The 19,194-nt window shown below is 39.4% G+C and overlaps 1 protein-coding gene across 1 annotated transcript; it reads right to left on the bottom strand.

Annotated features, from left to right (window-relative positions):
• Positions 1–2,297: 2,297 nt before the first annotated feature.
• On the bottom strand, positions 2,298–18,850 carry LOC310924723 (BICD family-like cargo adapter 1; the record flags this gene model as incomplete). Its single annotated transcript, XM_083886536.1, has 10 exons — positions 2,298–2,531; positions 3,259–3,379; positions 3,492–3,604; positions 3,961–4,038; positions 5,144–5,299; positions 6,924–7,112; positions 8,519–8,665; positions 9,674–9,793; positions 16,539–16,754; positions 18,605–18,850. The coding sequence occupies 10 exons, from the start codon at positions 18,848–18,850 to the stop codon at positions 2,298–2,300; spliced, it is 1,620 nt and encodes a 539-aa protein (XP_083742662.1).
• Positions 18,851–19,194: the final 344 nt, after the last annotated feature.

Here is a 19,194-nt window from a genome sequence, read left to right as displayed (position 1 = left end):
ATATATATGTGTCATAAAAACGAGAAAAACTATTAGGATATTTTCGAAATATTGTTAAAGACTAAAAATGTTATCTAACAAAGTGAATTCACATTTTAATTCCCAAATTTGAGCATAACATTCAACCGCTAAAACTACTACTCAAATTACTATAGTTTGACATCTTAATCAATAAATAATGTGCTTTACTATTTCTTCTGGGCTTTGTTTTGTTTTTTGTTTGTTCGTATGTATAATTATGTTTTGGCTGTAAAATATAATTTTGGTTAAAGGGCTTCTAATAATATACTGGTGTATTAAAAAAAAATAAAAATGTAATTGCTAATGCTGTTAATTTAGGGCAGATACCTGGCATAAACCTGACATTGGGTGCTGGTCTAATACCATGTATTACTGTATATTATCTAACTATTGTAACAGATAACATTTCATCTGCTATCTCCATTTATTACCAATGGGAGAAAACTGACAGAATACAAACTAAAAAAAAAAAGTTGGAAACAGTTTATAAAACAATTATAACTTTTTACTTTTATTAACAATTACACACATCGCACTTCTTTATTTCTTTCTTTCTTTCATTACATCACCTTTGACATGGACAGCAGAGGGCAGCAGCAGATTATCACAGACTAGATTTCCATACTTTCCTCTTTGTTCCACAAACTACACATTACATGTTAATAAAATATAGATATTTTAATATGGGAATCGATCCTAGAACATACATGTCGCACAGTTTCCATATTAGGTCACGTTAGATTAATGTTAAATTCAACTAAACAATGAAAAATGATGTTACTAGCGTCAGCTACGCCTGGTATAGTACACAGAGCGCCATCTGCTGGTATTTTGTTTATATTACAAGCAAGGGTGAAATAATCACAGTCCAAAAAGTAGTATTTTTTAAAACATTTAAATGCTTTTTTTTATTATAATTTATTTTCATTCAGCTGATGAGAAGATCACTGGGTTCAAACTAGGTGACCACATCCACTTATGAAACAGGGCCCAACATGTCATTTATTGATGCTATTTCATGCTAAATGATTGACTTTTTAAAGCTCATTTATTTCAGTCTCAGAAGTTTATGGAGCCTCGTTTATTTGAAATTTGCCAACGACTTGATGGCGAATCATCCTTGGCTCGACTCGCTAAAACGTATACTTCAATCAATATTTACGGCATTGCAGTCAAGTTGTATAAACTTGATGAAAGCCATTACTATTTTAAAAGGCATAAGTAAAATGTACCGTCTGTGATAAATTGTGTCAAATTAATTTAAGTATCTTGGCCATGACAGTAGGTTTGAAAAGCAGGAGTAGGGACTAGATGACTTATTGAATTTGTCACTGAATTAGTTATTGAATCAATTGTTTGATTGTTTTGTCGGTAAAAGTAGGTCGGCTGTTGTATATTTTTCTTATTCAACAAAGCATGAAACTTTTTCTTCATCACTGAAATCAAAGAGAGTACATACAGTACAGTACACTCATTTAAGTTACTTGAAATGCAAAGCATCAATGGCATTATTTGTTATTTCCATTCACCCGTTTTCAGTTTATCATAATATCACAAACAAACAAAAAACACAAAACCCTCGAAGAAACTTTATGTTTTTATGAAATCATCTGACAATCATTGCAGACGTGGTCAGTCGGACAGTTTAGGTCACAACACAGTTTGAACTAAGCATCGTCAATACTGTCAACACTGAGTCACAGAACATACAGTACATATACAGTCACCATGTCATCATGTAGAAAACACATTTGCTTTTTAATCAAAAATAAGAAGCGTTCTATTTTTACATGAAAACAATGTTTCTTACGTCTCTCTTCCGACTTAAGAGAAACATTCAGTTCAGTTACAAGCAAAACACTGACGTTTAATTCATCACTGCGCTTTTAAATAATTTACAGTACTATGTACAATACATCTTAATGAGGACAAAATCAGTGTAAATACAAACTAAGGCACAGTATTTACAGTCTCAGGCAAACATTTGAACGTAACTCAGTGAAAATTATAGGGCTCCATCTTGTCACATTTCAGGTTTAAATGAAGGCTCAGCCTTTCGGTAAAAATGTGTCAGTAAGTCTTTGTCCAGTACGGCTCTGTTATGTATCATTGAATAAAGTGGCTCTTATGCACCATGCAGAATTATTATTAATAATAATAATGCATTATATTTGAAGGCGCCTTTCAAGACACTCAATGTAGAATTGTGAGGAGGTTCACGTGTGATTTCACTCTGCCCCTCCGCTCCTCGTACATCCTCTTCTCAGCACTGTCCATTATTTGCCATACTGCACAGATTTTCCTCGTCTTAACCAGTCCTTCCAGGGGGACTGGGCTTTGTCCGGATTAGTTTCTGATCTCCAGGTTGAGGAGGAGGAGGACAGGCGTGACCAAGCGGGGGGCGTCTTGCGGAAGAACGACATGCCGTTGGTGGTGGCGGGCTTCTTCTGAGGCTGCTCTGACTGCTGCTGGGAAATCAGCTGCTGGTTGATGACGATCTGGATGTCATCCTGAGGAAAAAGGTGGAGGAAAAGAGGTAAATGAGGAGCGAGTACCAGAGCCAACAAACAACTCAGTCTAATCTCTCATACTGGTCACGAATAGCACGTCACAACAGCCTTTACTATCAGAATCAGAATACTTTATTCATACCATGTGTACGTACAGACAGAGATTGTATTTAAAAGCTACAGATAACAGAGTCGGCATGAAAATGTAGAGCTGCAACTAACACTACCAATCTGTTGATTATATTCTTCATATAATAATTCTATTAATCTATATATAATTAATCAAATAACTGTTTGGTCCATAAAATGTCAGAAAATGTTGATCAGTCTTTCTCAAACCTGTAAATGATGAAGTTCTCAAATGTCTTATTTGGTCCACAAACCAAAATTATTCAGTCTTAATTATTTCTTATATGGAGCAAAGAAACCAGAAAACATTCACATTTAAGAAGCTGAAAAAGCTGAAAATGTGTTTTATTTCTTTGGAAAAAAAAACCGCTTATTAATTGCTTTAAATTTGATTTCTGCACAGATATATTGAATTTTAAATGTTTTAACCATTAAATAAGGAATAGCTGCATCTGTCCCTGACCTCACACTGAGTCAAATTCCTCAAATTCAGGCTTTCAAAGCATTTGACATGCTACAAAACCCACAGTATTAAAAGGAGACCAGTGGGACAGTGTAGACCACATGATGGGTGTGACACAGATATGTGAGACCGTACCTGCCAGGCCTCCAGCTCCTGTGACAGCTCCAGTTTACGTTGAATGGCCTCCAATAACTGGTTGTTCAAAGACATCATGTCATTTCTACTTCTCACCAACTCCATCTCCATCAGGTTTTTCCTAGCAAGATGAGAAGAAACCTCTTTAGTTATTAATCTGGGGGTTTTATGGTTAGAAATGCAGAAAATGTAAAATTCTGCACGATAACTATGAGAAATAAATAGCTTCTCACTTGGCAATGGCTTCATCTCGGTCTCTGATGGCCTGATGGACGACTTCACCTTGTTCCTGCACACTCTGCAGCCTCTGTCTCAGCTCAGCGTTTTCCTGCTGCAGTTGGTCGTTCTGGAGGAGGAGAAGAACACGAGTCTCGTTAAGACTTAATACTCACTGAGTTATAGGTCTATCAGTGGCTGTATCTGGGTCTTTGAAACAGGGGAAGCTCATTTCAGGCCCAGGTATTTATACATAAATGATGTGCTGTGCTTCTACAGGAATGTAAGAGAAAATATACATATATGTGTTGCATTTGGAGTCAACTTTTAAACTTATGAGTCTCCTGCAAGTGATGCAGGATATTATTCACTCTGTTAACGCATCAGGAAATTTTACTTTATGACACAGTAGTAGTAAAAAGAAAAAAACCCCGCAGCAGGTGCAGCTCTTCCCTGACAGAAGTGTTTTGTCCCTCACTGTGTTACCTGATCTCTCAGCTCCTGTCCTGCGCTCCCGTTCCCACACTGATCGCCCGTCCCGTCGACAAAAGCCAGATTCAGGTCCTGGAACAGAGACGTTAACACAGAGGATCAGTTTCAGCGTGTTTGGCCTATTTGCATGTCGGAAAGGAGGGTGGGCAGGAATATTCCAGTTACAATGTTACCGGTTTGACGGGTTCACAATGCTATGAGACGCGACAGTTGCACATAAAAAAATGGAAGTTTAACCGAGCATGTAAGCAACTGCAATTATGAGTAGCATTCTTTGTATAAAAGGACACTGTTATAAGACTATTGTGGCGCTAAAAACCACCAGGGGGCAGATATTCGAGTAAAACTTACATAACTTGCATACTTTACATCTACCTGTCACTGTCATATTATTCCATAATATGTCCTACATTATTGACCTCCGCCAAGGAGGTATATGTTTTCGCCGTGTATCTGTCTGTTACTCGAAAAAAGTCACAGACAGATTTGGATGAAATGGCACCAGGAACAAGTGATTAAATTTTGGGCGTGATCCGTAGATGCTATCACTATTTGTATCGCTATTTTGTAAGCACTGCGCTGCCTTGGCTGAGGTCTGTGCTCTCCGAGTGCTTTTCTAGTTCCTAAAAGTGGTGCAAACTGCGACCTATGCTCAAAAGTATAGTACCTGTGCTTATTTTCATTACGTGTCCCGAAGATTTGCATTCATTTGGAGGGGGGAAAGGCACTTTGCTGCTACATCAGTTTGAAGCAATTTGCAAAAACAGCTGAATCTTAAACAAAGTTTTTAGATTAACTTTGAATAATTTAGAGTCTGTGTGAATCTGGATGTAGGCGTTTTAACTGAATCACACAGCCCAGTTTTGCTGTAGATTTGATGGTGTACATGTTGATATTTCTTGAGGATTGGATGATTTTATGAATCTTTTATGACTATTATGATATCTTAAGTCTCTGTAGACTTTACTGGTTATCTGTAACCCTGTTGAATGTGCTCACGTCTCTCTAAAAATAATAATAATAATAATAATAATAATAATAATAATAATACACGTATACTGTAGTGACATATGATAAAACAATCTACTATGTGATATTCCCGCCTCTTATTTGACGTGAAACAAGAAGAAGAATAGCCTTTCCTTTTCATTTCCTCTCCTGCTCCACTCTCACTCACCTGAGGGCTGGATCTGTGGGTCAGGGTTTGAGCCACTCCCTTCAGCCGGTACATTACGGCCCGCAGGTCGTCCTGTTGATCCAGGTAATCTGAGCTGTTCGTGTCCGGGGTCAGTGGCAGCAGCAACTGGAGAATGGACCCCATTTCTTGTATTATCTAAGTAGAAAATGAAACAAATATATATTGACATTTTAGAACAATCTGAATCGTCTGTAGGTCGAGAGTGAGTGTGAATGGATGTTTGTCTCCATGTGATGGACTGGGGACCTGACCAGGGTGTAACTTTGGCACCAGCAACTCCCGTGACCGTCATGTGGAGGATAAAGCGGTATATATAATAATATATAATAGCTGTATGGATGGATATTAACATTTAAAAGTCATCAGCAAAACCTGGGAGTTTAAGGTTTTGAGTAATGTTGCATAACAACTGATTTATCTTTAAATTTGACATTGTGAAGTTGGGAAACATAAGTGTTTCAGTCAATGCATTTGCTGTTTGTTTTGAGAAATTTTATTATTTATAGCCGCCTTGTATTGTAAACTGTACTTTTTGTACTGTACACTTCAGTATCCAGCATAACATCACATTACGTTCTGTAACACATTTGAAGTGACATCAAGTATTTACCAAGTGGGACGTGCAAGCATTACCTCATCATTTTTATTTAATTTTCATGAGTCAAACGCTGATAGTGATCTCACTAAACAACGAAACGAACACGGTGTTCTTAGGTAGGAAAGTTAAACATACTGCATAATATTTTATGATAAAGTTACACAAACAAGTGCTGAATGCTGTAAAGTGACTCGACTCCACAATGAGGCCATGACAAACAGGAAATGTAGAGAATGAAGTTACACATCACATTTTCCGGGCTGGAACAAAAACAATAACAGCAGACGCTCAGAGTGTGGGAACCAAAACTCTGCAGATATAACACACAAACTTGTGTTTTGTCTCATCAGATATTTGTCTGTCTTGTCTCGTCTTCACTTTGAAAACCAGGACGTTCACACCCTCATTTTGATTTTGCCGTGTGTGTGTGAGTTCTCGCCTCTCGCAGAGAACTGGATGTTCTGTCAGCTACTGTACGTTAACTGCAACAACACTTTCATTTAATAAAGTCCACCTTAACAGATCATGTTAATCTGGTACCGACTGTCCAAGTCTTTCAGTAGAAATATCACAGGAAGACCCTCGTTTCTCCCGAACCACACAAAAAAACCACACATACATGAGTCATTGTGGCCAGGACTACAATAGAACAAGCCCAACACTAACTTGCCGACCACAGCGTGGAGAAAAGGTGAATAGAGCAGGTCCCACAATAACCTAAACCATAGATTTGTTGTAATGTTCAGTCTAACTGGAGGTCAGTTACTAGACAATATGAGTGACTAAATTTTTCATAAACGTTACACTGGGTTATTCTAATTCTAAAGACAATATCAAGGCAAAAAAGGTTCAGACTTCCATAAAAAACAACTGGAAACAACTGGAAATTGTAACTTTTGGGGAACATTAGTCAAACCGACAGGAAATGGAGAAAACATTGAGGACTATTTTAAGCCGTGTACCTGTGTGGCTTGAATTAGTCAAAGGTTGGTGTCTATGACTCAGAGGAATAAAGCGTTGGTTACAGATAAGCTGTGACCACGTTTACTCTTTAAGGAAACACATACAGCATGATATTAATCTGCCTTATATAAATAACTACTGACTTTTTGGTGTATCAACAGTTTGGTGTTTAACAGTGAACCACTGCCGTGTGTTTACCTCTTCTTTGCTGACTCCCAGTTCTGCCGTCTCCAGGCTGCTCTCCAGCTCAGACAGCAGGGAGGCGTCTCCTTGGCTCCTGGATTCCTGAAGTGACAGTGACGCCTCCTCCTGAAGTTCCTCCACCTGGACCTGCAGCTGCTGTGAGCGACCTCGTGCCACCTCCACCTCCTGCCACGCCTCTGCCAGCTTAAAAAAAATAAAATTAAAAGGTTTGTTTTAGGTCAAGATAGAACAAAGGCAACAGCAACAAGGTGTCTCTAAAGTAAGACAACTGCAAACAGGTTGGAGTGCGACTGAAAACACAAATAAGTTTCAGAAGTGAATTCTACTGCTCCAAAAACGTTGTTCAGTAGTACATACAAACGCTCCTTCAGTCAGGTCTGATAGTATTGCTTGACAGAGAGTTTTCAGATGAAGGACACAACTGATGTTACGTCGTTTCAGATTCAAAATAACCTTTACGTTTTTGATTAATAGAAGCTGCCAACTTCACCTGTTAAGTTTTGGGGCTTGTAAATAAGATAAGATGAGATAGTACTTTATTTGTCCCGCAGTTACAGCAGCAAATACAGTAAAGATAACTCTAAAATAATAAAGATGCATTACCAAAAAAAAGTACAATATATAAAGATATTAACACAAAGACTAAATAATGATGGAACAAACAGACAGATAGATTAAGTGTGATTCAGTATAACAAATCAAATAATTTAAGATAACCATAGGAATCCTTGTAAATTATAATAATTGAGATGGATACGAATGACACTACAGTTACAGAATGCCGGGAAATTTTTCAGCACCGTCATGAGACAACGTGTAGAAACTCTGCTTGAAATCCTGGCGTACCACATTCCAGCCGCCAGCCCAGCATGAAACCAAACGAACACGAGTGGAATCCAGAATTGTGAGTAAAAGTTACAATGACGGGGGTGTGAGGTCATTGTTGCTAGGCAGGGTGCAGAAAATCCCTTTTGTTACCGACACTCTTTCACTCCTATACTTGTTCAAGTTTGGGGTCACTTAGAAAAAAATATTATATTTGAAGGAAAAGCACTTTTTTCAATAAATATAACATTAAATGAATCAGAAATACTCTCTATACATTGTTAATGTGGTAAACGACTATTCTAGCTTCAAACGTGTGGTTTTTAATGGAATATGTACATAGGTGTATAGAGGCCCATTTCCAGCAACCATCTCTCCAGTGTTCTAATGGTACATTGTGTTAATCGCGTTCGAAGGCTATTGGATGATTAGAAAACCCCTGAAAACCCTTGTGCAATGATGTTAGCACAGCTGAAAACAGTTTTGCTAGTTATCTGGACTATATTTTCTATTCATATTCTTTCTTTGACAAAATGGCAAAAGTATTATTTTTAATAAATATCATCATTTCTAATCTTGTCAATGTCTTGACTATGTTTTCTATTCATGTTGCAACTTGATTAATAAATAAAAGTGTGACTTTTAATGGAAGACACAAAAAAATTGTACCCCAAACTTTTGAAAGGTAGTGTATTACTTTAAAAAGACGATGAACCTCTTGGTGTTTGTGTGTTCCCTGTGTGTGTGTAACGTGGGTTACGTACCTGCAGACTGTGCTGCTGCTCGACTTGGTCGTGTAGAGCCAGACGTGAGTGTAAAGAGGCCAAACTCGCCCTCAGCTCAGTGTTCTCTTGACACATGCTCCTCAAACGCTCCTCCAACACCTGCTCCTTCTGGCTGAGACGCAGAACCTGGAAAAACACACGTCAAACCCACAAACACGTTAGAAACTTATTACTTCTCTGATAGGAAAAGTAAAACTCCCACTGTTTCCTGGCATCACATCTCACTAATCCACAAATATTAATATATGTGTTTGCAGAGGTGCTGGAAATATTTGGGAGGTTTATCTGACTTCTTGATAAAATTAAAAAAACAAGTATTGCCAAATAAGTATGACAGGGAGCAGTTGTGAAAACCACAGTACTAAAACAGCATCGGCATGTTTTATTGCGATTGCCCGAGGGATTAAATTTACTACAGGAGTTGTCAGACAAGATAAAGCCGTAGACAGTGAATTATTTAATCTGACATGTGAAGGACTAATTATATCCATTGTCTCCATTACAGAGGAAAGCATACACTAAAATCTGCAAATGATTGTCCATTTATATTCACATTCAGGATGCCAGTATGTTGTGTAATCCACGAGATACTGTACTGTGCAAAAATCTTGGCAATTTTAAAGTTTTAAAGTATTTAGTGAAAATGGGTCTAATACGCCAGGTTTATTCAAGACATGCTTAAGCTCTGACAAAATGACTGTTCCTTCATTATTATGCAAATAGAGAAAAACCTGAACTTATACCGGTTTCTTTAGTTATCAGTAACAAAGTTATGTTGTTATTGATAACTAAATGTTGTCATGCCCAGATTTCCTTGCCTGCCCTTCAATGTTTTTAGATGTTCTTTATTCTTTATATTTTAAAAACACATAACCAAATATTTTCCACTTTAAATGAAACTAAAGGTAAGGCCAAATGAAGGAGTGGCTTGTAATACGATCAGCAATTCAGACAGGGAGTGAAACCAGCAGACGCGCTGGAGCAGTGAGCTCTGGTAACTGTTCCCCGAACTTGATGTTCTCAAGACTAAAGACATTTTACCAGACCATTCTTTCTTCTGTACATTCACATTATGGATTTGCTTCGCTTTGTTATCAGCAGTACATGTGCAGCATGTTTGTGACCAGTCGTTACCTGCTCCCTCATGGCACTGATCAGTTCCTCGTCTTCAGGTCGGCTGTGGTTTCTTTTCTGCTGGAGCTCCTGTTTCAGAGCCTGCAGCTCACTGGACACGGCTCTCTCCACCTCCATCGCCTACAGAGAAATATACAGAGACATAATAGTTTTTCAGGCCTCTTTGTGCATATCTGACATATGGAGTGAATCACAGGAGAGATTTAAGGCCAGAAATCTCACCAGAAAGAAAAATGTGTATCACTTCTCAAAACAAAGCTTCCCTGAGGCATGAGCTTTCAGAGAATCAAGATCTCAACCTTGGCTCCGAGAATAACCAAATAATGTAGAAATTTAATTATAACCTGTATGACAAGTTTGGGATTAGTCATGTTTTTGCTGTGGGCCCTGCAGCAAAAGGAAAATGAGACACGGCATCGGCTGCTGTGTGCGTTTCTGTAAAACAGTGGCTCCTAAGCTGCTTTCAATGAGGTCCTAAAATAAAATCCAGGTGAGCAGAGTAAGGAGATTTAAGGGCTATGAAAAACTCAAATAACATTGTTGAACCACACAGATTCAGATCAGGTGCCTCACTTTTAAAAAAGGACCAGTGGGTGACACTAAGGAGGGTTTATTAAAAAAATACAGTTTGCTTAAGTAAGTTTGTAAAAGTGCATAAAGATTTTAAAATAAGAATAGTTCAATTTCCGCTGCCTTAGAATAAACTCAAGCAGCACGGAGGAATGTGTTTCACTTTTTAAAACACAGGTTTACTATGCAAATGAAGAAGAGGGTGGGAAACAGCAGAGAGAGTTGTTGTGAAAGAGTCTTTACTGTAGATTCTTAGTACTGTAGTTCATTGATATACTTGGAAAAGGGCAGGGAGGACAGAGGTTTGTGGCGATGTCTCCAGATGAGATGAAGATTAGATTCTTGCACACTAGGGGCTGAACAATTTTGGGAAAAACTCCCAACTCTGGATTTTTCTGACAGATATTCCAGCTGCACTGTGTGTGTTTCAGTATTTTCTGTTGAACAGGTTTAAAATTGATGCAGCATTGCCACGTGACACCACAACATGCTTCCAATGATAGAACCTCTGGAGTCAGTGATGAGTTAAGTTGAAAGATTTTATTGTGGACAGCTCAGAGCCGAGGAGAGAACCGAGACAAGGTCTGATATCTGAACAGTGAGGCGCCATCGCAGATTCCGGCGAGCAGCACGCCAGGTCTGATACGACTTGAGATAGTGTGTCCAGTCCAGATGCCTGGCACCTTCTCGGTATCTAGTGAGGGAACCTTGAAAGGCGCCGAGTTTGTGTCTTATCGTAAGAATATGTGAGTAATGAACCTTAAAGTTGGCCGATTCGAATTTTATCTCACAAAATGAACTCTATAAAACGTGCATAGAACAACTGAAAACGGAAGAAATAAATGGCTTTGTGATTCGCCAATTGTGTTTTGATTTCAATTTAAAGGAGACATATTATACCCTATTTCTCCAAGTTAACCTCGTTCCCGGTTTTGAGTGCCTGTCTCTTTAAATGCAAATGAGACACAGGAAACTACGTCAGTGTCACTGAGGCTCCGGCAGCTAACAGCAGTTGGCATTTGGAAATATATAAAATGTATCAAATGTATCCACTGGACACGTAAATCCTCCTGGAAGTTTGTGTATAACTCTGTGCTGCACTGTGCAGCCAAGAATAGAACACTTCACAGACTTCTGCTCTTCTGACTATTGCCCTCGCCTGCAATCTCCGCAGCAAAGAGTGCAGAAGTCAACATCGCGTGTTTTATGTCCTGTACTTAAACTGAGGCGGACCACAAAAACATGACTAAGTCATCTTTTTTCACACTTTGCCGACTCATAGGGCCTCCAAAGTATTAAAATGATTAAAAAGTTGATTTTACATAATATGTCTCCTTTAAGAACGATTAACCTTTGAACCCCATTGCACAGTGGACTTTTACCAAGTACATAACTGAACATACTTTGTACCAAAGGTGCCATCAAGCAAATGTGAGAATGAAGAATGTACAAACTCCACTCCACCATATTAACTGGAGGAGGAAAACATCAAACCACATCTCACACATAATGATAAATTCATTTCCCATCTTTTTATACGGGGTTGCCATAAAACTGTCCAATTTCACGCAAAACAATAAGATTTCAACTCATAAAAGATTCAATAGTAAAGTTCTGAGCCAAAACCCCAGAGAGCATCCCATCATCCGCTCATCAACCCCCGCCCCCCACTCCCTCCCTCCCCTGCCACTTCTTGGACCCTCGGTTCCTCTAACTCAGCGACGCAGCAGGCATCTGTCAGTCCTCATTACTGCCACATAATACAGAGATGAAAGAGCAGCCTCTGCAGCAGATGGAGCAGAGGCCATCTTCATCACATCATCATCAGACCACAGCAGAAACACCAGATAGTAAACCTGGACATCAGGCAGAGGGGACAGTTTGTGTGTACGTGTTTTTACGGGAGTGTACAGAGGAAGTGAGGACAAGTATGTGAGTGAGTGTGTCTGAGATCAACTCACGCATGACGGACCGAAACAAAACACAACGTGCAGACATACTACGAGGGGGAGGGACTTACAGTACACTACCGTTCACAAGTTTGGGGTCACTTAGAAATTTCCTTTTTCCAATGAATATAACATTAAATGAATCAGAAATACGCTCTATACATTGTTAACTTGGTAAACGACTATTCTAGCTGCAAACGTCTGGTTTTTAATAGAATATGTACATAGGTGTATAGAGGCACATTTCCAACAACCATCTCTCCAGTGTTCTAATGGTACATTGTGGTTGATAATCGCGTTCGGAGGCTATTGGACGATTAGAAAACCCCTGAAAACCCTTGTGCAATTATGTTAGCACAGCTGAAAACAGTTTTACTGGTTCTCTGGACTATATTTTCTATTCTTTCTATTCTATTCTATTTTGCAACTCTTTTGATAAATAAAAGTGTGACTTTTAATGGAAAACTTGAAAAATTCTATATGTTACCCCAAACTTTTCAACAGTAGTGTAAATTTGAATATTTGCATACACGAGTCGTCATCGGTGCTGCCTCATCTCTTCCACAATAGAGGCAGCGAACCACTGAGGATCACCAACACACGGGCTGGAGGAGGAGGAGGAGGAGGACGCTTCACTGAGGCCACTAACAGCTGACTACCACAGCTACAGCCCAGGCCCTCGGGGAGTACACAGAGAAGCCAGCCGTCCCCTGGGATGATGGGGATGCCGGGAGTACGAGGGGCAACATTAAAGCCAGCAAATGAAAGATTTATATCTCTCTGCAATGTTATACCGCTTTTCCCCCTTTTGTTTCAGAGCTGCGTGACGCTGCCAGAGGGAGCAGAGGTCACGAGGGGCTCGCCTCAATTTTGGCGTCTCCTTTTACAATAACGGAAACGCACACAGAGCACTTTGTCACACTGTGATCCGTGTTGGGAGAAGGTAATCAAGATGAGGTGAAGAGTTAACCCGACAAGGAAGGAAACCTGTTTACTCACAATTTAGCCTAAAACAAAGAGTGGATTTTATATAAATGGTGCAACTGGTGTTTCTTTGCATTAGGAGCTATTTTTAAGTAATTTAATCATTCATTATATAAATGGTTGTGTTTGAGCAATTACAGTCATTTAGATGATCAGCTGAAACTCAAATGGCAACAATTTTGACTATAGAATAAGAGAAATACCACATATTTGCTGCTTTCAGCTTCTCAGGTGTGACAATTTTAAGCCTTTTCTTTGGCAAAAGATGAGAGTAAATTGCATATTCAGATTTTGTTGTTTCTTAGGAGTGCAAGGTTCCATAGAATCCAAAAACCTAACCCGTATTTAGTTTACTATCATGCTTTTCCATGTCACATTTGACACTCAAACGCCTCAAAAATGATCCTCAAGTTGAATCAACACCAATTTGAACCTGTTGTTAAGACTATTCTTGAGTTTCACTTGATAAAAGCCCAATTTGACTTGATTCAGGTCCAAAATTATGTTCTGAATGTACCTTTCGGAATGTAATCTTTCGTTGCTTGGAAATACTACCCAATAATCAAACGTCATGCCTTATCTTCAAAAAAAATACTCCCTTCCCAGCCTGGTACTTTTTCCTCAGCACATGTTTATATCCAAACACAGATAATGTGAAAGATTTTCTTGCACAAGAGTGAAAGTAAATCAACAAAATGTCTCAATCTAATTTCAAAAACTTGGGACTCGCATCACGGCTTTTCTTGGTAAACCTTACAAGACTGCCTGGAAAATGAGTCTACAAACAAGTCAGTCATAGAATCATAGAGTCGTAGATGAAACGTTTCTAATATGATTTGTAGGAAAACACCATGACATCAGTCAGCACTTTCCCTCCTCTACCTTTGGCCACTGTTTAAACAGTCAGCATGTGATGTTTCAGTAACAATAGGATGAAAACTCCCAGTAAAGCGATCCCTTTCATGTCTGAGAGTCACCTTACTCTCTGGTTAAGATGACAAATTCTTTCGCTCTCGGGTCTCAAGTGTCTGTGCTGTGAAACTGTCGACCTCCTCCAGATTCTTGTCAGGCTCCGGTTACACTCTCACAGTTACGATATAGCGTTTCAAGCCGTTTTTTAAACCAATGTGCTTCATTGTATGTCGACTCCAATTCAACTACTGCTCGGATAATCAATCATTCCTTTGATAACAGCAAAACAAAATATCTTGGAGCTGTCGAGATTTTATTGCTGACACCTAAAGGCGTAAGCTTATTGAGGATAAATACAGATCAACTGATAAAGGGATAAATCATTAGCTGTGGCCCGTCAGGGACTCACAGAACAGAATATCATGTTCCAGTCACAACTTGAGGGAGCGCCTGTACAAACACGTACAGTAAATCACAGAAACACACAAACACCATGCACTCACCACAGCAGAGCGGGATCATTCAGCACGTCTGGCGAAAAAAAAACACACATCAGACATTCACCACCTCCTTAACCAGAGTTCTCGCTTCTTTATGACCACACGCAGTCCAGAGTTGTCCATGTCTGATGCTGAAGAACCAAATAACCCTCTTCCCTTCCCAAACTTCCGAAACGCAGACGGTTACTTTTATCTAAATTGACTTTTTCCTGAACTTCAAAAAGGAGGAGGTGGTTTCCCTCAGCACCAGTTCAGCAGCCTGGCTACAGAGCCGGAGACGCATTCTTGAGTTTCTTATTCTGTGGACCTTGACTCGAGGGAGGGGAGTAAGGATTCACTTTAAACTTAACAAGCTTAGGTCTGATGATCATTGTAAGACAACAACCAGGAACTGCTCTGCTAAGATGGCTGCTCAAGTGGAGAGAAACGCGTCATAACGACAGTGTTTGGGAGGAAAAAATAAAAGTCCCTAAACAACCCTGACTTTCTCAAGCTGGAAAAGTACTCGGAGTCATCCAGCTGTATGATCCAATCAGCTGATCCATGTAAACTGATAAAGAGGCTGTAAATTAGGTCACTACTTTGATTTTCCTCACAGTGCATTCTTGTCTTAAGGATCATAAACATCTGGCCGACATTCAGTTTGTACTGATTTAAATTTAAACCCATTTACCTCATGGAAACGGCTCAGTTAAAAGATAACTTCATGTTAATGAATAAGTGATGTGTTCATGTAGGGTGGCAGGTTAATTGCTTATTTTATCATTCAATTATTAATCTTACCTTCTTTTTTTTACCCAATTAACTGATTAACTGTTTGGTAAATTAATAATATGACATTTCTAACTAGAAAAGTACTCAGAGAGCGCAGACATCCGCCAAGGCAGGCAGTGCCTACAAAATAGCTATAAAAATTGTTATAGCATCTACGGATCACGCCCAAAATGTAATCACTTGTTCCTGGTCCCATTGCGGCCATTTACTGAAAGTTTCATCCAAATCCGTCAGAAAGACAGACAGACAGACAAACTCCGGCGAAAGAGCATAGAAGGGGGTGAATGTGTAACCAGTCATAAAGGCTTTTGATCAAAGTGTTTTAAAAAGGCAACAGTTATTGATATTTCATGATCAATTAACCAATTTATTTTCTCAATTAATCATTTGGTCTATAAAATGTAAAAAAAAAAAAAAAAGGTGTAAAATGCTGTCACAATCTCCCAGAACATACAAGAATATCTTCAAATATCACTTTTTCTGAACATTACACAAAGAGAGTTAGAAAAGAATACAAGTCATTATTGTGTATGTTGCTCCTCTCTGAAACTTTAATTAACTAAACAGTTATCAAGAAGCTCTGATTTGATGCATTATGTTTTATAATAAAACTATAAACTGAACACGAGTAAAGTGAAATCAGCCTCTGTCAGAAGCTCTCCACCCTGTGTCCTAGATCTCAAATCACATCACATCACATCATTAACCGACACTCGTCGCCTCCCTTGTTTACATATCGTTTTGCATCCTGTTGCACAGTAGCAAGGATCATTTGCCTCATGGTACAACAACTCAGAATGTGTTCTTTTATTGCTTCTTAACTATTAACCCTCTTCCACTTCTTTTGAATCTGCTCAGATAAAAAAAAATATCTTGCATAATTTTATCTGCAACGTAGATCTTTTTCCGCGGCCTTGTTCTGAGTCTATAAACGGCGTAAGAGTGTGGCCTTGCTCTAGAACAGATTAAAGATTGAGTCACACTGATATTGGAGTGGATTGTAAAGAACACTGACTTTCAGAGTGTGGATTGGGCGACAGCCAGCGTTCAGTCTCTGGAGGCCTTTAAATCCACATGAGACGTTTGTTTCTCTGAAGCTTTGTTTGTACAGAATCACAGCTCATGCAAACACTCGCGCTAAATCAAAAAGGTTACAATCCTCGTGTGGGGACTCACCGCGTTCAGCTCCTGCCTGAGCCGCTGCGCGTGCTCGCCGTGCTCCAGCTGGGCTCGACTCTTGTCCCGCTCGGCCTCGCAGAGCGCCTGTGTGAGCAGCTCGACCTGAGCTCGCAGCTCCCTCACATCTCTCTCCAGATCCCCCACCTGGCTCTCCCACTGGGACTGGCAACCCTGCAGCTTCAGCCGCAGCTCATGTCTGCCCTGCTCCAGCTCCTGAAATGAGATGGAGAGATTTTCTTGAAAACCCAGCTTCTTCTTGCTTTTTGCATGGTTGTTTTTTTATTTCTTAGGAAAATGCATACATTCTTATGCATTTTATGTTCTTTCCATATGTATTGTGCAGATGCAGATTGGGGGTTAGGTTCATGGACACTCAACTGGCTGAAGGTGTTGGCCCAGCAATGCCCTACCTGTCAACCTATATCAGCTGGGATTGTCTCCATGGCTAGAATACCCATTATTATAAATAAAAAAATAATAACATACATGACAAAACGGGTGTTAAAACGGTCGGAAATGTGGTTTTAGGCACATGTGTTTACATTGTGAATTGGGTGGGGATAGCTTTTCATCTTGTGGCTCAACATATAAAAAGTAAGGGAAAGACTGCTGTAAATCTAAAAATACCTTGATAAATTGTTAACTCTTGAACAACATCATATACCACAATAAAAACAATAAAAATAGAGAGCCTAAAAACATAAAACATTTAAAAAGTTCTATATCTTATCAAATAACTTATGTAACGTTATTGGTCCCTGGGCAGAAAATAGAACAAGGCAAATATCAGATTGTCCCACCTCAACAAGTAGAACACGTAATGATTTACCTGAAGCACTTCTCCTGCAGACTGTGAGCTATTTTAACACCCAGTCATTGAAAGATGGTCACACCTGATAAGATTAAACATCTGGGCCAGACGTCAGCATTTACCTTGAGAAAGCAATGAAGTCATCATGGAGTCTGACCTAACGCCAGGTGTGTGATTGCAGGGCAGGAGCTGCTTTAACTTCTCAAGTGATCATCTGGATTTTGAATAATAATAATAATAATAATAATAATAATAAAGAATAATTTTAAGCTGCTTAAAGTATGTGTGTGTGTCCATGTATTACTAATGTTGTGGGGGCATAAACATTGTTACACCGTCACATTATGGGGACCTGTCTTTCTTGTGGGGACAAAAAGCAAGTACAAATAACTTTAATTGCTATATTTTAAAGTGAAGACATGTTTTAAGGTTAGGTTGAGGTTAGGGTTAGGTTAGGGTCAGGCCAGGGTTAGGGTCAGGGTTAGGGTCAGGCCAGGAGTCATTATGGTTAAGGTTAGAGTAAGTCTCCAGGTAATGAATGTAAGTCAATGCAATGTCCCTGAAGTCATAGAAGGAGGTGTGTGTGTGTGTGTGTGTGTGTGTGTGTGTGTGTGTGTGTGTGTGTGTGTGTGTGTGTGTGTGTGTGTGTGTGTGTGTGTGTGTGTGTGTGTGGAGTTAACAGGTTTTAAACGTGTATGTTTATTAACCTGTGAAGACTGTGTGGACTGTATTTCAGGACATAGAAATATTTGAGCAATGCAACAGTTTGCATTGAAAGCCAGTGTTTTGCCAGTTACTTTGATTAATTATGCAAATTCCTCAATTGAACCTGTTCATATTTGATCAATTGCACAGATTTAAATACAAATATTCACAATACACACTGGACTATATTGTATTCATAGTGTTCACTTTGGTGTGGATTTGTCCTCATGCAAGTCAGTTTTCAAAGTTATAGAAACAAAACTGCTAACTAGGAATCATTATTTTATTAACTACCAGTGAATAAAAGAAAATATACACACACTGACTCAATATATAAGTGCATTGTTTTGTTTTAAGGACTTTTCGGTTTGACCACTAGTTTCCATTTTGCCGCCCACTTCAAACAGCAACACCAAACGAGACTTTTAACACCGTGTTTGTGTTTTTCCCCCAAAATGGCGGACTTTTCACTCAAACTACACAGGAGACAACACTCCGTTTGGTAGTAAAATGATACTAAAACGATAAAAAAAAGTGAAAGTATTACCTCCAGTTTGTCGGCGTACTGCTCATGAAAGGTCTCGCTGCGCTCTTTCAACTGTCGGTTTTCCAGGAGCAGAGCGTTTCCCAGCTGCGCTGCCAAAATAACCTCTTCCTCCTTTTGTTTCAGAGCCAGCACAAGTTCACCGGGGTCTTGATAGTCTGTCATTTCCTCCGCGGAGGAGAAGAAGTAGAAGTCCTCATCCAGGTCCATCTGCTTGGACTTGAAGCTCCAGCCGTTCAGTCGCTCCATAACTGCAGCTGTCAGATTTTTAAAAAGATAAATAACTTAATAAATACTCTGAGTTCTATTTTATTTTATTTTATTTTTTAGGGGTTTTTTTAGGTTGAAAATACAAAGTCGCGCTGAAACTGTGGCACACGTGTGTGGAGTGCATCCATAACACCTGCCTGTCTCTCTGTGACTGAATGAATTTGAGTGGATGAAGCTGCTGTTTAAAGTGGGCTGATCCCTCTGTCACCAGCACATGATTATCACTGGTTTGTCTGGGAGGGGAGGGGGTGTGGCCGGTTTCAGTCACCTGAGCAACTGTCCCCGCCCACTGTCAACAACCATACTGACACCTGTCCTCCTGA

Source organism: Microchirus variegatus (genome assembly GCF_963457635.1).
Source record: "Microchirus variegatus genome assembly, chromosome: 3".
Taxonomy (NCBI): Eukaryota; Metazoa; Chordata; class Actinopteri; order Pleuronectiformes; family Soleidae; genus Microchirus; species Microchirus variegatus.
Note: the sequence above shows the minus strand (reverse complement) of the source record. Positions and strands in the feature narration are given on the sequence as shown.